The sequence below is a fragment of the Podarcis raffonei genome, chromosome 2 (genome assembly GCF_027172205.1).
Source record: "Podarcis raffonei isolate rPodRaf1 chromosome 2, rPodRaf1.pri, whole genome shotgun sequence".
NCBI lineage: Eukaryota > Metazoa > Chordata > Lepidosauria > Squamata > Lacertidae > Podarcis > Podarcis raffonei.
Genome location: NC_070603.1, coordinates 34,311,159 through 34,333,709, shown reverse-complemented (window position 1 = coordinate 34,333,709; position 22,551 = coordinate 34,311,159). Strand labels below are relative to the sequence as shown.

Sequence of the window (22,551 nt, the reverse complement as noted above, 5' to 3'; positions counted from 1 at the left end):
AATCAGTGGGGTGGGAACTCCCAACAATCACATATTAGATGGACTCCTACCACAGCTACACCCATAAGGCACACCTGAGACGCTCCACAGGGCCCCGAGGTGAAAGAAGAAGAAAAAGCATTGAAGGTGACAACAAACTCTTCCATCTGGCTGGCCAAAAAGGTATTTTACTCACTGCGGGTCAGTGATAAGAAATCCAGTAGTTTGGTGCTGCCAGAAGTGGCTTCCGGGACGCATCGGAGCAATTCTGTGTTGCTTACGAGAACGTGCCTCTCTTGTGCCCACGTCATCAACCAGCGTAAGGAACAGTCATATGTGAAACTGTTGGAGATGAGGTTGCTGTCAGGAAGAAGAAGGAATTAGGGCAAGAAAGTCAGTCACCTCCCTCAGGCTGTATGGCAAACCTGCTGCCACAAAACACACATACCCCCCAAAAGAGAGCGGTGGCCAGCACATTAACTCTGCTCCTTTAACTTCCACACCGTTTCAACAGATCATTGTTTAAAGCAATCAGAAAATCTCTGTGTTTACTTTGTCTGTGTAAATAATTCAGTAGGTGAGATGCATTCAGTGACTGCTGTCTAAGGATAAATGATCATGTTTGTACCAAAGCCCCAAATCTTCAATAAGTCCACTCGCTTGTGTATTTGCCATTTGGTAATATTCCTTTTAACAATATCTAAATGTGGGGTGAGACACAAGTGCCCCTGGTGGGCCTAGAGAAATCCACCCTAAAATGGAAAAGAAAGCAAGATCTCCACCTTTGAACAGGGCACTACCAAGTCTCTGTTCAAAGCTTTTTAAACAGTGGGCTATATCAAGATGAATATATGTTTGCTGTTCCGTAGGTACAAGTGACACCCGCAACAAAAAGCTGCAGCACATGGAATGCTACTGTTCAAAAGCGTTGCCTTTTCCCAAAATACCCCATTCCATTTTTTGTACTTCTGCAGACCTTGAGCTTCCCCTGAGCCTGAAGATACGGTACCTCCCTCTCATGCATGGCTAATGTTGTTAGACTGCAACTCCCATCATCATGGACCACTGGCCCTGTTGGCTAGGAGTGATGGGACCGGAGTCCAACAACACCTGGATGACCACAGGCTCCTCACCACTGAGCGAAACCTATCAAGGCAACTACTAATAAGGGAACAAATCTCCTTGACATCTTTCTGTAATGACACCAACAGAGAACCAATAGCTTTCCAGATGTGGCTGGCTCCCATCATACCTGGTCATTGGCCATTATCTGGCAGGCCAAAGGGTTTCTGCATGTGGTTTTTAGGCAGGGTGTGAGGGGTATGTAAAGGGGGAAGATTCATAGAAGAGATTGTGCCAGATAATGGTACGTACAGAGTCCTCAGTTTGCCCAGGTAGTGGAAGGCTCCCTCCTCAATGGTGTGGATGCAGTTGAAGCTCAGGTCCCTGCAGAATTGAGATCACAAAGAAATGTTGGAAGAAATTGCAAGGTCCAGGGAAAGTGTTCATCAGTGCGAAGCAGCATGATGATAACGGTAGGGTAATCAGAAAACTTCAAGTCCTGTTTCTTGGTGCAGTAAACTTCAAAAGAGTTACTACGACTGAGTACACACAGTGCCTTTAAAGCACACACCCCCCCTCAAAGAATTCCGGGCACCGTAGTTTGTCCCGCACAGAGTTACAATTCCCAGCAACCCTTAACAAACTACTAACAACCAGAATTTAGACATTCTGTTAGCCGCCAGATTTTGTAATTAAGACTAAATTGGAAAATCATTTCTATGATTGCAAACCTACCAAGTTCATTTCAAACTCTACAGTTTGGACTTTATTATTATAAGTAGGTGTGTGGAACCTGTAGCCCTCCAGGTATTACTGGACTTCTATCAGCCCCAGCAGGAGCCCCCAGTGGGAAGGGGTGAGGCAGTGGGGAGGTTGGCATAGTGTGAATGAACCAGCACCTGCGCTGAGCCAATCTCCCCACCAGCTGTTTCCCTGAGCCTCAGCCAGTGTGACCGATGTTCAGGGATGATAATCCAACAACATCTGGAAAGCAACAGCCTAGGCACCCTGGATTATAGAAGCTGAAAAGGAAAGTGGTTTTTTTGGTGCATATTGACATTTCTTGGGTATTTATAATCCCCATATTCACACAGTTGGAATGGGGACAGTAATCTTGGGATTTCACAAATAGGGATGGTGTGGCAAGTGATTTGCAGCACTATGCTGGAGGAGTTTTGTGCAGGAATTCACTTACAATGTTTGGATGTTGGGGTACCCAGCAAGCTCCTCTCTTCGGACTATACTCAGGCGGTTATGTGAAAGATCACTGCATTCAAAACAAGAGTGACATTTGTTAACAGCATCTCACAAGCCATGTCTGGCAAACAGCAGTTTGGTTCAATACAGTACCATGCCACATTGTTCTCCATGGTGATCAGTTCACAGTGCAAACTGGCTCCCTACTGCTGAGGCATTCCTTCCTATTCTTAACATAATATGAGCCCCAGGTGTTCCCTTAGATATGATGAAGAGAGACTGTCAGCCATGCAGATGTATGAGAATCATCTTACTAGTATCATATAAAAGGTAGGAGGCTAGGCAGCTCAAGCAGGACAAAGTGGAATTCGCAGAAGCAACATGGGCATGTGAAACAAGCCCCGCAATGTCAATACATAGTCCTGCCTTAAGAGAACTTTAAACCAGGCCTCAGTCCTGTATACCTGAAGGAGCATCTCCACCCCCATCGCTCAGCCAGGACACTGAGATCCAGCGCCCAGGGCCTTCTGGCAGTTCCCTCATTGCGGGAAGTGAGGTTACAGGGAACCAGACAGAGGGCCTTCTCGGCAGTGGTGCCTGCCCTGTGGAATGCCCTCCCATCAGATGTCAAGGAAATAAGCAGCTGAAGACAGCCCTGTTTAGGGAAGTTTTTAATATTTAATGCTGTATTGTTTTTAACACTTGATTGGGAGCCTCCCAGAGTGGCTGGGGAAACTCAGCCAGATGGGCGGGGTATAAATAATAAATTATTATTATATTATAAAATCCTGTGTGGAAGTGATTGTGCTGGTAGCCCAAACTGTAAATCACACAGCATCCCAGATCATCACAACTGTACAGATAACCTCCTTTGACTTTGATTCTGGCCCTGTACATGTGATTACATACCTACAAATGAGAGGATGTGGGATTCCCTTGTGAGGTAGACATTGGCGCTTTGTACACCCTTTCAAGGGTGGTTGCTCGGTGGTAATTTGCCTCGAAAAAATAACGATGGCTGTTTTCTTCCCGGTCCATTTCCCTGAGGGCTCTGTGCCTTGAGCCAAGGGGTCAGGAGCCAACATGTGCAGTCAGAGGAGCGAGCATTCTTTGGCAAGCTGCTAGGGTCAGCTCCATCTGACCCAAACATTCTCGCAATGCTTACTCCCATGAGACGGCACCACTCAGCACCAGTGAACATGCTTCACCTCCCTCCCTGTGAGTCATCACAGGCTCGCAGGGAAAGGAGCATCTACTACAATCTCTAAAGCATCCCTCTGACTCCCGCCCCGCAATACACACTGGATTTCGCTGAGCAAAAACACCCCAGCAGCTTACTTACAGGACTGTTTTGTTCAGTGAGCAGGGATCTTCTGTTGGGATTTCCAGCAACCCCAGATGAGAGCAGTTCACCGCTGTGACTGTGCAGGCACACTTTGCTGGGCACAGGACTGTCAGGGCCTCTTCCTTCTCCTGTTGGCATCTGGCTCTGATCAACAAGGTCGCCCGCTTCATTCCTCCAACGCCCTCTGAAACCTGGTGCCTTTCCTTTTCCCTCAGCCCCTGGCTTCGGCCTTTCCAAGGATCTACTACCTTGCATTTAGCAGAGCTCCACTGCTTGAGCGGCTTCGCCTTAGCTCCTGTTTCCGCTGCTGCTGCTGATGGTGCAGGACTGTCCCCTGGAAATGTTGACATTTCACCTGTGCAGAGACTACAAAGCAGTAGGGCCACACAGAGGAGGGCACTGGAATGGCAGAAGATAGCCCTGTGGTCAGGCGGCCTACTGGCTACTGTTTCTTTGGAAGGCCAGAGCTTATTTAGTGTGGTGAAGCAGTGCAAACCCATGGTGAGCAAAACTAGACAGCGCAAAAGGAACACAATGCCCAGCGTTTTTCAGATCTGCCCCACTGCTGCCAAGCTACTATTTCCAAAGTATTTTTGGCTTAATTCGCAATGCAAACAAAAAGCCTTGCTTCCTCAAACCAATGGTCTCTCTAGTTTCCTGCCCTGTTTCTCAGGTAGGGCGATATATTGGATGGCACTGAGTTAACTAAGCAGAAGGAGGAAATCAAACAAAGGATCACTTTGCTGTAATTTGATTTCTCGGGAAATCCATGTAGAGAAAGCTATTAGATTTACAGTAATTTTTACCTTCCTGTTGGCCACAAATGTACTTTGCCACTTTGCTCTTTTCAAATTTCTGCCAGGTGGATTTTCTACAGCCCTCCACTGAACAAATGTGTTTAATCTTGCTTTCTGCTTCAAATCATTTTTAACAGAAGCAGGAGATAAGAGGCAGAGGAGGAAGTCAAGCAAGTCGCAACGAGTTTACTATAAATACGACCAAGTTGTGCCCAAAGCATGGCAGGTGCCTCAGAATAGCCACTTCATCATATCCAGACCCATTTGGCTTCTTCTCATCTACAAAAATGATGGCTGTGTTGGCATACGTTCAGCAGTGCCACAAGTTGCACACTCCTTGCAAAGAGTCTTTTCACCACCTGGCATGCCACGTCACTGCCATCGAACAAGGAAGCGTCACCATGAAGGACTAATGTGGCAAACGGTATGTCACACATATGCACAAAGTGAATTAGCTGAGACTGCCTTCCAGCCTGTTGACCCTGTTCAGCTCACAAAAGCAACAAGAGAGGAAGCTGTGATCCAGCTTGACTGCTCCATTTACTTCAAAAAAATGCGGAGAAATTGTTATCTCCCCCACAAAGGGGGGAAGACAACTTCTAATGCTGTTTGTTGACTTTTCATCAGCTCGGGAGTTTAGATTAAGGGAGTCCTGCTTTGCACAGATGCTCACACCCACCAAGTTATACCTTACAAATCCTTTTTGTTCCTCATCACCTCCCTTCCCCAGCCGCTGTCATCCGTTGTCCTCAGTTGACATGGCAGCACTATTGCCATCCTGCAGTTAAGCCCAGAAATTATATTGCATTCCTTCGATGCGTTGTCCTGGTGCTCTAGTTTAAAAGAAAAGAGCCTTCCAAGAATTAAAAGCACACTTTGAATCCTCCATCTAGACTTGGCTTGGCTACAAGTGGAGATGGCCTGGCTGCTTCGGGACTTGCAACAATTCCCAGGGAAGGTCAGCAAGTCCTGTAGGAGGTTGTTCCTGATATGCTGGCTTTGGTGTCCAGGTTGGAGCTGTGCAGTGGATGACGATGAGCCAAAAGCCTTTCCTCACACAACTGCAGGCTGCTTTCTTTCCATCAGCTCTCCCTCTCTTTATCCACCCCCCCCAAACACACAGCAGGGGCCTCTCAGAAACTCCTACACGCTTTGTCCAGCTACTTTCAGATCAGCCAGCGAGAGCTTCCAAGAGAAGTGTAGCACATTCCCTCCCCTGCTTAGCATCTCTCCCTCCCTAACAAGCAGACAAGCAGTTTCCAACATGCAGAGCTGGCAGAGAGAGAAGAGGCAGGGGAATTTGAAAAGATTCATTGCACGGGAAAAAATTCCTTGATGTGTTTGAGATTTGACCTTGCACTCGCTGGCCTGAGAGTATCCCTGAAATCTAAGGAGCCTACATCTAAGCAGCAGGTGTGCAGAAGATTGCACCACCGTCCTCTTAGCCAACAAGTTACTTTTACCTACAAAAGACAGAAGTTTAGGGCAGGGATGGGGAGCCTCAGGCCAAGGAATGTGGCCCTCCAAACTTCCTTCAGTGTTTTTGCCTAGCTAGAATGTGTCTTTGAACTCTGATCATGCCTCTCGCTTGCCTTGATAGAATATAGAGGGGGTTGGTTTTGTGTGTGTGTGTGTGTGTGTGTGTGTGTCCAAACTAGCCTGCTGTACAAAGGTGAAATTTGTATTAATTACTCCACCCATTTTTGCCTCTGGTCTTGTATACCCGTTGGCATGCAGCTCCCAGAAGTTGGCCCCTGGGCTGCAAAAATGTTCCCCATCCCTGGGTTTAGGAAGGGCCATTTTTTCAGTTGTGAATGAAGCCAAATGGTTCACAACCACTCTTTGGCTGTGTTGCCTGCTTAAATCACAGCTAAGGTGGGCTTTAAGGTGGCACATTGCCTGCTTAAATCACAGCTAAGGTGGGTTTTTCCCCTCAAATTGTGGAAAAACACATCAAAATGCAGTATTTCATAAGAAATAACAGGACAGGTACAGGAGAACTATGGATTGTGGCTAATGTCATGCATAGGCCACTTCCCAAACTAGCAGTGAGACTGCACTGGTGGCAGAGTAAACAGGAGTGTGTACACAGCCTTTAACAGTGCAAATGTGTGTGTGTGGACCTAAGAGTCAGTGGGACTTGCTCTCAAGTAAATATGAATAGCATAAAAATACTTCCACATGTAGGGTTTATTGAGGGGTGTCAGGCACAACAATTCATTTTCCTAGCACCCGACACTTGCTGCCCTCACAAGGACCAGGCTGACCTAAGAACATTTGCATGAGACACACAAGAATTTCTACAGTACTGTAGTTAAAATTGTTAGCAGGATTGGAATATCACTTGTAGTTTAAGGGTGAATTCTGGACACAATGGAGATGTAAAAAATCTGGATCATCATAAAAGATGCAGGAGGAAATAATAGGACCGACAAAGGGGAGGATGGAAGTCCAGGAAATTCCTTGGAATCTTGTTTTTATTATTTATGTTTGATATATTTCTGTAAAATCTTAATTTGAAAAACCAAATAAATGAATTTATATAGAAAACAGAATTTCTACAGTCATTGGTTGTGTTGCAGAAGGAAATGATGTTAAAGCTCTGGGTTGTGCCTCCTCTTACTACTTACTGGCTATTTTTGCTTTTTAAGAAACGGGTGCTTGGAGACTTAGGGAAATTAAGCAGAAAAAAAACAATAATTTTACAACAAAATTGGTAAAACGAACGCTGTGTTGGGAAATAGAATTCTTTCAAGAAAGTGTGGTTGTTGTTTGTGTGTGTGTGTGTGTTTTCACTCACTCACTCACTCACTCACTCACTCACTCAGTGGTTGTTCAGATTCTGAACAAGATGTTAAATAAACAACTTAAGATTTTCTCCAGAAAATCTATCCCCCCTCAGGCTGAATGGAGACCCAAGTAAATTGTTCCCTCACAACTCCACTTCTCCTGCCTCAAATTCAGCTTCCCAATTCTCACTTGTCTGTATACTATTAAAAGGCACTATCACTCTAAGATCAGAGCTTACACACACACAGCTCAGAAGCTATACTCTTATCCCTCTTGAACCCCAAGAACCAAAAACTCTCAGCTGCCTTTTCTTTTTCCCTCACAAAGTGCTTGTCTCCACCCCCTTCTGGCTAACTGTACCCACAGCCAATCAGAACGAGGCTCTGGCCCAGTACTTTGTAAGCCACATCACTCTGGTGGAATTCCACTGCACTGCACTGCACCACCAACCAACCTCTGGTCTACTTGGAACTTTCCGTCACAGTGATCCTCAGGAATAGAAAAATGGCCCTGGACAGTTGATGCTCTCACCCCTGCGCACCGTCTCCTGTGAGCTCCCTGGAGTGAGATTCTTGCTAACCGAAGACTCAGAACATCCCCACTAAACTGGGCTTGTCCTGGCTCACTAAACTGAAGCAGCAGCAAATTGCAGAAACAGATATTTAATTGGGTAAACAGCAACCCCAAATGGCTACACATCCAGGTAAGAAACAGGTTTGTAGAGGCAGTAGGGAGCGATCTGTTTGTACCAGGCTGAATAGGCTTACTTGTTGATGCCATCTCCTTTTTTTTAATAACTTTTTTATTCAAAATTAAAACAAAACATATTATCCAGAAACATATCATCCTTATTCCCCCCCATTTTTCCTCCCTCCCCCCACAGAAGCCACCCACCCCCACCCACCGACTTCCCTCAGTTCCAGTCTTTGATTTCTCTAAAAATGCTGTTTTCTGCATGTTACACAGTTGTATAGATTCTCAAACTATTTAGCTGATTATTATCAATAAAAAGTTTGAGAATGTTTATTCAAAGCCAGCCAAGGAGTCCAGTTCGCTTTGTTGCATCTTCAGATACTTTGTAAAGGGTTCCCATTCATCTTTAAAGTCACATTTATCCTTGTCCCGTAGCTTGTATGTCAGTTTTGCCAGTTCTGCATAGTCCATCAATTTTTCTTGCCATGATTCTTTAGCTGGGATTGATTCTTTAGTTGTTGTTGCCATCTCCTGATCCAGAAGCGAATCCCCTAAAAACCCCCCAACCCTGCTGTTATACTCAGGTCCCACAGTTAGTGGCCCAGAAAGCCCATTTGTTATGTTCCTGCAACCAGTAGATTTGGGAACCACCAAAGCATCCTTACTCCTGAGAGCCAGTGTGGTGTAGTGGTTAGGAGCAATGGACTCGTAATCTGGTGAACCGGGTTCGCTTCCCTGCTCCTCCACATGCAGCTGCTGGGTGACCTTGGGCCAGTCACACTTCTCTGAAGTCTCTCAGCCCCACTCACCTCACAGAGTGTTTGTTGTGGGGGAGGAAGGGAAAGGCGAATGTTAGCCGCTTGGAGACTCCTTAGGGTAGTGAAAAAGCGGGATATCAAATCCAAACTCCTCCTCCTCCTCCTCTTCTTCTTCTCCACATCTACTTGCATTTGCCAAAATGCCAGTCAAGAGATGGCTTCCCCCAAAAGAATCTTGAGAAGTAGAGTTTCCCCAGGAAGTGGGATTGACTGTTCGACCACTCTGAGAATTTCAGCTCTGTGCAGGGGAAAAAAGGGGTCTCCTAACAACTCTCAGCACCCTTAACAAACTACAGTTCCCAGAATTCTATGCAGGGAGCCACGATGGTTTAAAGTGGTACGATACTGCTTTCAGTGCATAGTATCAAAGAGGCCTTTATAAATATGTTGTAGACACTTGGGCCAAGCACATGCCACAAGGTGGCAGCCGTGGAGCAAGATGCGTGTTCCAGCTCCCAGGAGGTGCTACTTTTAGGCAAGGGGAGGGCAAATAATGTCATGATTAATGAGTAATTTATATATATATATAAATGAAAGCAGCTGCAAAGTATTGGGGGCACACACAAAAGTCTCAAAGAGACGCTTGAAAGTCAAAAGCAAGGATGCCTGCTTCATTTCTGCTGGGAGAGTGCTCCACAGCATGGGACTTGCAAAACAAAGTACGTAGCAGACCAACTTCCAGAGTACAGAGACCAAGCCAAGACTTAAGATCTTCTGTGGAAACCCTGTTGGTCACTCTGTGGCTAATGGACTGCCACTTGGTGACAATATGTGAGTGGGATTTCTTCATGGAACAATGCTGAATTGCCAATTGTTCTGATTCAGTGTCAAGGAGCAAGTTTTTGTGGGGAAAGCAGCACTGGGTAAAAAGAAAAACAGCACTCGGACACTGTGCTTTAAAGTGCAGACCTGTGCCTAGAAAGCAGGGGGCAAAAAGCAGGATGAGCCCTAAGTTGGATGCATTAATTTCAGTAGGTCTACTCTGAGTAAAACTTCGTGGACCACCATCCAGAGTTACCCTGTCTACTTATCAATAAAACATCCCTCAGGACTGCCCAGCTCCCCCACTAAACGTCAGCCAGCCAGCTCAGTTTTATTGTTGGGCAAGAGTGGTTAACAAGACTACAGTTGCAATTAAGAGACACCACCACCCTAGATCAACACAGCAAGAATACAAATGGTTTGGCCCACGACAAAACAAACCGATGCATTGCACTTGCAGATTGAAAGTCCACAAAACCTATCTTATGATTGCACAGACCTCATCATCTGAGGAACATGACCCTTATAGGTTTTCCCTGCTGCAAGTTATGCAGCTTCCAGGACAATCCTACGCATATTCCATTACTCAAAAAGAAGTTCCACTGTCTTCAGTGGGGCTTACATGCAGGTAGAGCATGCACAGGAATGTAGGCTTTGTTGGGAGCACTCTGTGTATACTCTTGTCCAGTCAAATCCATCAAGGATCTTTGTGCTTTTTATCCTACGGTTTATTCACACCCATTGAAAGCCATCTGTCTTGCTGTGCTTAATCTGGCAGAAATGCATTTTCAGCCCCAATGTATATAAAACCCTGATGGGCATCTACAAATAGAGATAATCTGCCTCTGGAACAAGGGCATTTGGCTACTCTCTACAGAGAGCTTTTCTCCTGATCAAAATAGCAGCAATGTGGGGGGGGGGCAGGGAGACAGAAAACCCAGATTGGGGCCACGGATGTTATGGGGGAAATTGTTAAACCCAGTCTTCCCTGCTGCACTCATGATATGGATTCAAATATGCATACTGATGCTATTTATTTTTTATTTTAAAATGATACAATTACTAATTATTGTTTGTAATCATTAAAATTATATTGTTAATTGTAATAACTTATTCACAATTACCGGTACTAATTGTGTGATTCTTGTCACATTTGTTATGGCCCCAAAGAGAACTGTCAAACTTTTGTTATTTTTTTAGAAGAATGTACGTTACCTACTGCCTCTCCACCCACCTATAGTGGACTCTCAATAGATGCCAGATCTCTCAGCCCTTTTGCACCACAGAGTTGTATTTATCTATTATCAGCCAGTTGGCCAGCCATCATTGTTCGGTGGGGCGGCCACATTCCTAGATGGGGCATTTTGCGGGGAGGTGCCTACAGAGCATCTTGTGACGCCAATAGAGTTGTGACAGCTTGTAACTGATGCCTCTCATATTGTCTTTAGGAGCAAGCATCCCACACTAAGACTCTCTCTGTGCTGCAGGGGGAACACACTAGAACGATCAGTGGAGCTTACGGGAAGAGTTCTCTGGGGAGCCTTCCCAGTCAGGGAGAGATTATAGAGCTGATATAGCCAACCTCCCTCCCCTTTCCTAACCATGGGGATTACAGCGCTTTAATAATCCACAGACATTATTAACCCATGGAAGGGCTGACTGGGCCCCTCTCCAGCCCCTGCTGTTTTTGTGACTGAAGCTAATCGCCCTGGGATTAGCATTCTCAAGCAATTATTCTGCATCATGTATAAATTTCGTCTACAAAATCAAAGGCGGAAAAGGTAAGATTATCCCGTTTTGTCGTTATGAGCTAGGTGGACCAATGGTACATATAGAAAGCTGACCATTGGTCCATCTGGCACTGGTCTGGCAGCAGCACTCCATGGTTTTCTGACTGGATCCACACACACACCCCTCTGTCTACTTGGGAGATGCCAGGAAATGAACCCAGGACTTTCTTCAGGAAAAACTGATGCTCCACCACTTTGCTATGGCCCTTCCCTGAATAGAATTGTAGCGTTGGAGGAGCATGTAGTCCAACTCTCTGCAAAAGTGCAGTTGTACCGCACGGCGATTGAACCTGCCTCGGTACAAGGGAGCTTCCTTGTGCTTCTACAGCAGGGAAAGGCTAGCCAGTTAGAAGCGTTCTCATCTGGACCAGTTGAAGTGTATTGGTTTGCTTCCACTTTCTGCAGAGATATTTGAACCTTTCAGTTTACTAAAGGACTCTCCCAACCTGTGGCTCTCAGCTGGGAGTGAGGATGGGAACCTCTTGGAGTAGCTTTTAGTCTTTTGGACTAAAACTCCCCATCAACCCCAGCCAGCACAGCCACGGTGTAGCTCAAAACATCTGAAGGACACCATTACAGAATGAAAATCCCCTTGAAGGTAAAAGAGACAAGTGGCCACCACCAAAAGGTCTGTCACCACTTGCAGGGGATGGAGGAATTGGAAAATGGGCCTCTTTTAAGATCTTAAAGAGGCAAGTTGATGTGAAAGTAGCACTGGCATTTTGAATTCTGCTAAGGAACAGACCTAAGCGACGCAGGTGGCGCTGTGGGTTAAACCACAGAGTCTAGGACTTGCCGATCAGAAGGTTGGTGGTTTGAATCCCAGCGACGGGGTGAGCTCCCGTACCTTGGTCCCTGCTCCTGCCAACCTAGCAGTTCAAAAGCACGTCAAAGTGAAAGTAGATAAATAGGTACCACTCCGACGGGAAGGTAAACAGCATTTCTGTGCGCTGCTCTGGTTCGCCAGAAGCGGCTTAGTCATGCTGGCCACATGACCCGGAAGCTGTATGCCAGCTCCCTCGGCCAATAAAGCGAGATGAGCGCTGCAACCCCAGTGTCGTCCGTGACTGGACCTAATCGTCAGGGGCCCCTTTACCTTTAAGGAACAGACCAGGTGAAGCTTTTGAAACAATGGTCAGGAAAGGTTGTGTTACTGGTCCCCCCCCCTTCTCTGTGTGCTTAAAGTGCTACCTTTTAACATTGCCAATTGCTGTGTGGATTTGTTTTGACTTAATTCTGTAAGTTTTAAACTGCCCTGGATGTTTTTTTTACCTCAGAGCAGTATAGATATGTTTTAAACCACAGAACCACTCTCCTGTCTAGTCAGAAAAAAAGGCATTCATAGCTGCTGCACGAATGGCTTTTGCTGACCAGTAGCACGCAGCCACCATGTATCAAATAACTTCCTAGCATCCTTCCTGTACATAATATTGTTCCTCACTTCTGGCCCAGGGAGCAACCAAATGTAGGGTGCCTTTGGGCACCAGCCTCACCGTGTGTCCTGAGAAATCACTGGGTCAGCACTTTGCAACTGGAATGCTCTCTATTCTATGGCGTCATCTGTAGCAAAAGAGAAGACCTGGCTCTGAACTGTGGTAGACTCCACCGCAGCTTCACACACTTGAATCAGGGTTAGACAGGGGCAGAGAGAAAATTGCTGTTCACAGTCAGGAACCTGCAGTGATACTTTGGAGGGGAGGGGAACACACACACACACTAGCAATTTTATAAAACTCGCACCTATATAGCCTGCAGCAATTTATTTTCTAAAACATCCAAGCTGTTAAAAGTATCCTACAAATTGTCCCTTCCCCCTCCCCTTTTTTAAAGGTGCCAATGAGAATTGCTTGGTTGGTGCTTTTATTTTATATTTTCAGTCATTTATTAGCCATGCATAGCCCAGAATTAGCTATTCGGTCACCAGAGCAGGAGAACATGTTGATGCTTTCAGCAACTCACAAGTGGCCTCTTGGCAAATTTGCTTTATGGTCTAACCTACTGTGCACTCTTTGCAACTGTATGAACTTACCTGCCAGTTCTGCCGTTTAGGCAGCCTTTTGGAATTGCCAGTTGCTCTGATTCAATGGTAAAACACAGGTTTCCCCGGGGAAGGTGTGGGGGACACACACACGGAAAACCCAGACATGCTTCCTAGAAATGCAGCACAAAAGGAAGTGTGGAAGAACCTGAGTTTCTTATAATAATAATAATTTATTATTACAGTCAGAGACCAGCTTGAGCCTGATTTTCCTGGGTAACAGCTGCTCTTGAGCTCAATGCACGGCATTTTACAGCCCACTGGGTTCTCTTTGTACAAATTTGTTGTTATTATTAAAGAAAGAAAGCTGGTCAAGTTCTACAGAAGCTGCTGGTTCTTCTCTGTACAGCAGCAAACAGGTTCTCAGCTGCAACAAAGGAGCAGCAGTGTAAAAGATTCAATAGCCACTGCGGCTCTCAAGAAACCCACTGCTTTTAAAACAGTTGGCGATCCCACAAATGCAAATCCCCCTCTGGACAAAACAACTCCATGCCCCAGTGAGCACATGAGAAAAATGGGTGGCACGGGATTGGGTGGGTAAGACAGCCCCCCCCCCCCGGTGCATTTCCTTGCCAAGGCTTTTCCTAATGGCCACCCCAATGACATGGCTTTGGCCTGCAGCGTGAGTAAATGCATGGCTGTTGCAACAGCAAAAATGTGCATGCCTTCCCCCAGGGGAGGAAAAAGTGTTGCAAAACAAGCTTCTTATGAAGGGAAGGATACAAACTGAAATAAGAATAGGATAATGTACAGTGACTTGCGATCTCAATCACACAAAGTCTGTAGTCCGCTGGCAGTAGGAGTACGATATGGGCATGTCTTTAAATTAACATCTTACATTAAAAACCAGAAAGTACCAAATTATCGAAGGCTTTTCACCAAAGCCAGACTAAACGTTTTTCCTTCTGCAGTGTTGGATGGCAGGTTGAGAGGAGTTCCCTACCAGGACAGACTTTGCTCGTGTGCTCAAGACATTGATTCCATAAAACATATTTTGTTGCACTGTTCAAAATATGAGCAAGCCAGGGCTGAACTGATATTACCCTTGCTGGTACCTTTCCCGGGAAAATCAGAGGCTCACTATGTCAGGTTCCTATTGGAAGACCGGACAAACGCTAAAACATTAGCAGTGGCAAAGTTTTTATCGGTGGTTGCATGAACCAATGATCCCTATATTCTGAACAAAATGCTTGTTTAACCTGGAGGTAGGCTGTATGAATTGTGTATTGCTTTGTAACGATTTGTTGGGTCTCTGGACCGTAATAAAGATTGAATTGAATTGAAATAAGAATGGTGATGCTGATTGTGATTGCTGTGCTTGGAGATTGGTATAAATTCCAACCCACTCCCAGAAACACCCCCACTCTCATCTCCACCCTGACCTGCACAAATGGTCATCGTAAGTTGAACCAATAAAGATTCTGCTGGAGGGTTGGGTGGTGGCATTATTGTACTGGAGTTCATCCTGTTGACATGAACCAGCTCCTGGTGATGAATTGAGAGCTCGGGAGAGCGAGGCTGGAAGGCCAGTAGGGGTTGACCGCTCACATGCTGTGCTGAGCTTTCCCACAAGGCTCTGGAACTTTACAAAGATTTAAACATAAAATAAGCACACGCACACAAACAAAATCAAGGTGACTTTTTCCCTTCTGGTAAACAGGGTTCTTTTTTTTTTTCTTCTCTTGCATTTTTCATAACAATCAAGGAAAACAAGAACAAAACACATCCGTAGAGGAGGAATAATTTCCATAACATACACAACAGACAGAGGAGAAAAAGAGCTATAATTAGAAAACATTCCAGAAAATGAAACAGTTTATATATAAACTGTTAATTAAGCATTATCATAAAAAAAAACCCCTGATTGGCTCCATCTCCAGGAATGAGAGTTGAAGACAGGATATTATTTCCTGGCTGCTTTCAGTTGCTGTATTAGACCAGAAGATTCCCCCCTCTCAGCCAAAACAAGAACCACACCACCCCCCACAGGATTCCAGTCAGAGCAGTTTCCAAGGGTTCCGTCTTACCATCAGAAAGCTTTGAAATACATACAGGAAGTGGTGCAACAAGTTCATGGGTCTTACCCCATAGATAATTTTACCATTGATTGCTTTAAAGAAAATTCTTTTTAAAAATAAAAATGGAGTGTCAGGGACAGACATTCCAGTCAAAGGAAAATGGTTCCTTGTGAAGAGGAGAGGACGTGTGCTCACAACCCCCACCCAATGGCTGCTGGAAGTCAAAATTAGGGTTTTAAGCACTCAAATTTAATGAAAGGCTCAAGTCAGCATCCAACAGGGTATCTCTGCGATGAGAACCTACATGGGGCTATTGGTTTTAGGTGGCTGGTTTCAGATACCACTTTGAATTTAGGAAGGGCTAAGCACCACAAGTTTTTCTCCTCAATCCCCAACCCTGGCAACCTCAAAAACCTTATTGTGAACATGTGTTTCCCACAAAAAATCCAATTGAATTGGGGGGTGGGTGGGGAGAGAACAAAAGATCAGCATGTTTCTCCTCAGACCTAGCAGGCCACAGTACGCTCTCCCTCCACCCCCTCCATGGGCTCAATATGGACACCACATTAGTTTCAGGCTCACAGAAACCCTCACCACAAACTCACATGGAACTTACTCAGCTATTTATAGACAGTGTATAAAAGTGTCTCGTCATTCTCTTTTTTAAAAAATAGAATTGCTTCTCCAGAATTGTGCAGGAGTAGTCATGATGCCATTTTGTTTTTCTTCAGATTACAGAGGACAGTGTAAGATCCTGCCCCTGTTCCCCTGGCAAAGAGAGGGGAAGAGGGGAGTGGGTGGGTGGGGGGAATAACCCCCTCCTCCAGAGGGGAAAAATGGAGGGGCAGGAGAAAAAGCTGGCCAGGTTGGCTGGGCCTTGCCCCTGCACCACCTCCTCCCGGCTTGCGGGATGGGATACTTCACAGGTTGCTGAAGAGTTCGTTTTTCTTGCTCCAGTCCATCTGCGGCGCCCTTTTGCTGGTGCGTTTTTGGTGAGCTCGCTCCTTGGCTACAGCCAGCGGGATGTCCAAGTCAAGAACTGGGTCGGATACGGAGCTGTGCTTCTCTCCCTTCTCTTGAGAGTTGAGCTGCAAGGGTGACTGGGCAGCAAAGAGAAAAAGCAAGAATAAGTTGGCCAAGAGGAATCGCTGCGGACCCCACCTAAGCTTCCACGTACAACTCAAGGCCAAGGCACCCAAGGTTTTTTCCACACAAGTTTCTTGTTTCCTACCACTGTTGCTAACAGGGTTGTTGTTGTTGTTGTTAAATTAAGAGCATTAGAAAGAGCTCTGCTGGATCAGGCCAACGGAGGCCCATCAAGGCTCAGAATCCTGTTCTCACAATGGCCAACCCAATGCCTCTGTGAAGGTCACAAGCAAGACCTAAATGCAATAGCCACCCTCCCAGTTTGTGATTCCTAGAAACTGGCATTCAGAGGCATGTTGCCTCCCAACAGTGGAAGCACAACGTATTTAATATAATGACAATTAAATTGATAGTGATCAGATTATCAAAGCTGTGTGTCCTAGCCATCCCAACTGCACCTCCCCCTGTCTCCACATTTCCCCCCCCCCCACATACACACCCAAGTCAGAAAGGAGTATCATGCCACAACTAGTTAAAAGATAGAGTAAGGAGGGGGTAAACACGAAAGGTGTGCATTGAAATAAGTAGGTCCAATAATTTACACTTGGTTGCCTGGCAGAATTAAAAGTGGACCAGCCATGCATATTCTGCTCCAGTCACCAATGAGGAAATCTTGTCCAATGATGTGGATTTCCACACACACACCCTGGCTCTCTCACTTGACCTAGATGTAGCAAAAGTTCCAGAAAACCTCTAACCCGCTGCTCCGGTTAAGGGCCTGCAGGTGTCCTTCCAAGCACTCAATGAAACATGTAGTTCACAAAAGTCACAGGATATATAAGCCCAATGTAGATGGTTGCGTGGAGTGTTATGTTCAGCGTCACACAAGAATTCTCAGGGAGAGAAGGCCACAGAACTGTTCCAGAGAAGGGACTGATGTAATTCAGTGTTGATCATTTGTTCTGTATTAAATTATGTTCCTTATGTTGCAATTAAAGCTTCTTGTTTTCACAGACTGTTGGGCTAGATAGGGCAAGAACTGGATGTACACCCAACAAAGGTGATTAGAAAAGTTCTGCTAGAGGCCTTGCCTTCTCTTCTGATCCTTCCCGCACATGTTACCTGAGCACTGCTTGGCTAGAGAAGACTCCCCTGTCCCAGATTCTATGCTGCACAACAGACAGAGCAACCAACACCAGCTCCTAACAGAAACCAATGGGATTTGCATTTAACTCTGCAGTTTGGTATGCCTAAATCTCATTGAAATTACTAAATGGAACTTGGTGTGTGTGTGTTGTGTTGCGTATGCAAAACTTTTGACTGGACCTACTTTGATTCCTATGAATGCTGAGGACAGTGTTTAGTTTCTTGTTTTCTCCTTTTACCCCTTTGCTTGAAGACCGCCCTTCACCAAATTGCCCCATATTAAAACCCTAACATTAAAAACCACAGGCCTCACACAGTAACAGAACTAACAGAGGAGTGATGAAGCGGGCGACTGTTGAGAGAGAGCCCTCCTACACAAACCCGACACTTGAGGCTGCAACATTGCACAACAGCAAACAAGGCAGGGTGTCTCTGGACCCATTAACATGAACAGGGTTCATTTTGCAGGATCAGTCCCTGTTCCTCCTTCCTTTCCCTCCCCTCTCCGCACACTGGCCTCATGCATGCTGCAATGGCATTGTCTCCATCTGCCATGTCCAGGGCACTTTCCTAAGAGACCACCAGCACAGCCTGGCTTGCAACACAGGCCCTTGTGCATAACTCTATTGACCCACCAGCCTTTTGTGTGTTCATACGAAGCCTAGTTTGCCTGGAATTAGCAGCAGTATGTCCCTCCCTTTGGGTTCCTTGCAAATGGCCAGGCAGGACATCTGTTTCTATAAAGGAAGCCATCGGAATTCAACATCTTTAACTAGAAACGTGTCTGGTTTTTTAAATTGAGAGGCTGACATTTCTTCCAATTAAACCCCTGCGTTGCAAACAAATATCAGTAGTATCCAAAGGCAACACGATGACCAAATGCAACAATGCGATGTCAATATAAACTCTTTATATAATCTATACAGAACATTGAACAATATGCAAAACCAAATAAAAACAGAAATCTTCTAAATCTCGGAAAGTATAAAGAGTTTATATTGACATCGCGTTGTTGCATTTGGTCATCATGTTGCCTTTGGATACTACTGACATTTCTTCCAGGCAGCCAGCATCATAATTGCTTCAGGGTCAAATTATACGTTATTCCAACTTTAGAAAAAATGCTTAATGTTGTCACATTGAGGGTAATATCCAATGTTAATCATACTCAGAGGAGAATCATGGAGGGTGGTGGTGGAAATCAATGAATGGACTTATAAGGGCACTTATTTCAATGGGCCAACTTTGGGCAGGGGTAGTGAACTCAGCATCTCCAGGTGCCATTACACCTGTGAAGGCTTCCAGTGGTGTCCCTGGGCAAGTGCCCCAGACTCTGAGCTTTCATACTTTATTTTAGTAAAGTTTACTTTCCTTAAAAGCTTCTAGCCTTCCTAAAAAAGAAAGTTATGGGGCAAAAAGTGCACGCACTTTCTAAGCGATTTCTGTGAAATGAATGGGAATATGCATGTGGCCACCTTGGATATTTTTCCTGGTACTGAGGAACGCTCTCCGTTATTAGACAGCAACAGAAAGAGAAGCCACCCAGGGCCCCAAGCTTATACGATCCTCCTTATCTGGATCAGGGCCCTGCCCGTTTCCTCCCCAGAATTGCTCTCCCTGGCAGCTGTTTGGCATCTTTGGAGCAAGCAGCAAATGCATGAGGGTCCTCATTTGGTCTGGGGCCCTGCATAGCCTTTCCTCTTCAAAATAATAAGTGGCAGCATTAAGTATGCTTTAGGGAAAAAAGTACGAACAAAATATGCAGTTTTGTCCTTAAGCAGATTTGATACAGAGCGCCTAAATTATAATTCAGCCATTTAATTAAAAACTGGACATGGTTCCAGTCAGGGACGCTAAACATTCATTACTTGCTTTGTAGAAATTGAGGCATCTGCCCATTTGAAAATGGGAACACTGAAGACCAGGGCAAATTGCTGTTGTTGACAGGCAAACTAGATTTTTACAGCACAAAATGACTGGCCCCACAGGGGAGCAGGAAGAATGGCAAAGCTCTGAAAGTTTGCAAATGGTTCTCTAATGGACAAGCTGAAACTTCTCTAATCATTTCTGCTGGTCTTTGGCAAAGGAAAACTCTGTAGTGAATCAAGGGCAGCTCTGGACTCTTAACTACATTGTGAGCAGGACTCAAGTATAAACCATACCTTTAAGATTTCTGCATTGAAAGTGGATTTAAAGGGCTGTGCTGCCCTCGGATGCACTTAAAAGCACACACAGACTTTTTGCAGTTTGGAAAGCGATGGGGAAATGCACCAAAAAGTGTGGGATGAACAAATGAATAATGAGGAATCCATGGAAACACCCTGCAGCAAAATCAGGATGAATGCTCAATGAACAGAGGGGACTCTATGCCTGTACCACATGTTTAGGACTCCCCATTTCTGGGCTTTCCTCCCTTTGTGCCCCGGCTGCTTTCATACCTCATTGTGAGGTTCGTTCAGAATCGGAGAAGGAGACACCGGCTCAGGGCTTGAAGGACTTTCCAAGACAGGCTCAGGCTGGTCATCTCTGATAATCTCCTACAACAGGGAAGGGAAGAGAAATTAGAAATAAAAAAGGGGGGGCAATCGCTATATAAATAACAAGCTGCATTTATTTATTTTGTAAATCAACAAAAGTAGAACTCACTGCATCACTTCCCTGAATTTCCCCCCATTCTAGCCAGTTCCACACATTTTTGTGCAGAAGAAAACATTCCTCCTCCTCCTACCCCCTTTGGCATGATTTAGGGAATGCTGCCATCATCAGCTGCATACGACTGCTTCACAGCTCAGGCCTCTGGGACAGTGTGCTAGACCGCCTCTCAAACATACCCAGAGCTGATGGGTACATCACAACCGGCCCTCCCTCCCTCTAATGCACCAGTTGCATATTTCAGGGCATTGAGAAGGGGCAGTGGGAGCAGCTCTGGTTTTAGGGAAGAAGCTCCAAAGCCACACGACAGGATTCTCCAGAGGGTCACAACTGTCAGGAGAACCCAACAAAAGAAGCCCGGGAAGACTCTTCCTAAAACTGGGGAGAACCCAATGTTCTCAAAATGGCCTCTTCTCCTCAGTGACCAGAGACCAGGACCTACAAGTGCTGATTTATCCCAGCCTGCCCCTTCCTTGGAGGGAACCAAAGAAATAAGGAGTATGAGGAAACCCACTTCTAAGCACATAATCTGTTGACAGACCGCAGGCTGATAAGCCTGCTCTGGGCATCCTCCAGCCTCTTTATCCCTGAGAAGGATTAAATGCCAGCTGTGTTTTTTCTCTAACAAGAGGGGGGTGGAGTATAAGGAGGAAACCACAGCAAACTACTCCCTATCCATTGTCAGAGGCAGTGTGCCTCTGAACAGCTGCTGCTGCTGCTGGGAAGGGCTCCCTCATAGGTATCTAGTTGACCACGGAGAGAACAGACTGAAGGGGTAGGTCAAGTTCGGCAACCTAAGGCCCATGGGCCACAAGCAGCCCACGGGGGTTGTTTAACCAGCCCACGAGCCGCCCCTGAACTGAGCCACCCACTTAGTGAGTCCCCGTGTGCTGTGGTAAACCGGTGCGGCGTGGGGACTCACTTCCATGGCCCAGAAATTGTGTCTGCGCAGACACCGGAAATCACGGGCACGCAGGCTCATGCGATCCAGCCCACAGAGTGATCTCTGCTGGAGTGAACTGGTCCAGGCAAGGTAAACCTTGCTGACCCCTGGGCTAGGTGAATGGGCCTTTAGTCTGATCCAGCAAGGCTCTTATAATGTTCTCCATATCTTTTCAGATATCAGCTACTTTCCATCATTACAATGCAATTCAGTGTATTTGTTTTCACCAGAGTTGGTCAACTGTCCTGCTTTTTTTCTCAGAAGACGAAGGAGCAGCAGCTTTCTGGACATTCCATGTGAGATTTATTCATTATTATTTTTTTTTAAAAAGGACAAGAGGCACATGGACTTAAACTGAAAGGAAAGCTGCACACTTCTGGCTGCTTTTGAAGCTACACTGATAAAGGCAGCAGCATTTGCACTACTTGGGGACAGAGCAGAATACCATGCGCTTCTCTGTCAATGCAAGAATATAAAAAAGGAATCCGGCCCTTTGCAGCAATATAAAGGAGTTTCTGTTTTGCTCCAAGTCAGGTACCATTTTAAGATGGCCTTTATCACCTCCATTAAGCAACAGTGTAAGCAATTGCACCATCGCTCTCGTGAGCAAATTTTCAGTGACAACATCACAGCTAACCTATCTGCATGCAAAATATGGGGTGTGGGCTCTTCCACATCCCACTTTCTGAGATGTCTCTGTGACAATATAGCGCTATCTTGAGACACCCATGTTCATAAAGTGGCAAATAAAAAGGGCACCCCTTGCATGAAACCAGCTCCAAAGGAAAAGACCCCTGGGCAGATAGCGATCTGGACGATGTCTACTGAAGAAGAAGAAAAGTTACAAAGGTGTGGCTAGGAATCCATCTTTTGAGATCCAACTGAAGCCTAGTGTTAATCCTCTGCAAAAGCAGTAGTTAGGTACTGAGGGTTGAAATCTACTTTCCTCTTGAGAAAATGGGTGCACGCTCACCTATGGCAAACTGACAGGCTGCATGCAAGCCAGCAAACAGAAAGCTATCGACAGCCACCGAATGGTGCCAATAACCCCCCAGTAGGGAAAGCTGATTAGCAGCTGATGCTGAGTCGGCCTGCGCTGGAAGAGCAGGTTTCCTTTCATGTTTATGCCAAGCAAAGACGAGATGACAAGATATAAGTTATGACAGCCGCGTAGGAAAGTGCTTTTGCATGAAGAACATCTGGAGATATCAGATGAAACTGGTTTAAATGTTGAGCAAGGGAGCTTAAAGCCAGATGAGCAGGACTGAGAAGTGACTGAAGGCAGCATGGAAGCAGATAGGTCCTTCTTATTCCCAGGCTGAGAAAATTCTCTGCATTCAGTTGGCACAACTGCTGCTTGACATCCCCGTTCAATGGCTCTGGTCAAATGCAACACTAAACCTTGATTCTCAAACTGTTAAGCACTTCTACCTGC

General features: G+C 45.7%; 2 protein-coding genes across 3 annotated transcripts in view; both read right to left on the bottom strand.

Moving 5' to 3' along the window:
• The window catches only part of LOC128407445 (polycystin-1-like), a 63,976-nt gene extending 58,423 nt beyond the window's left edge, over positions 1-5,553 (bottom strand). For both annotated transcript variants that reach the window (XM_053375817.1, XM_053375818.1), the window contains exons 1-4: positions 3,581-5,553; positions 2,237-2,308; positions 1,354-1,425; positions 176-339 (exon numbers count right to left, since the gene is read on the bottom strand). In XM_053375817.1, coding sequence (XP_053231792.1) covers positions 176-339; positions 1,354-1,425; positions 2,237-2,308; positions 3,581-4,083 — 811 coding nt within the window. In that variant the 5' untranslated portion in view covers positions 4,084-5,553. The remainder of the gene's footprint in view (positions 1-175; positions 340-1,353; positions 1,426-2,236; positions 2,309-3,580) is intronic.
• A 9,347-nt stretch (positions 5,554-14,900) lies between these two features.
• NHERF1 (NHERF family PDZ scaffold protein 1) overlaps positions 14,901-22,551 on the bottom strand; it is a 61,722-nt gene continuing 54,071 nt past the window's right edge. Inside the window, exons 5-6 of the mRNA XM_053375820.1 lie at positions 19,960-20,058; positions 14,901-16,389 (exon numbers count right to left, since the gene is read on the bottom strand). Coding sequence (XP_053231795.1) covers positions 16,210-16,389; positions 19,960-20,058 — 279 coding nt within the window. The 3' untranslated portion in view covers positions 14,901-16,209. The remainder of the gene's footprint in view (positions 16,390-19,959; positions 20,059-22,551) is intronic.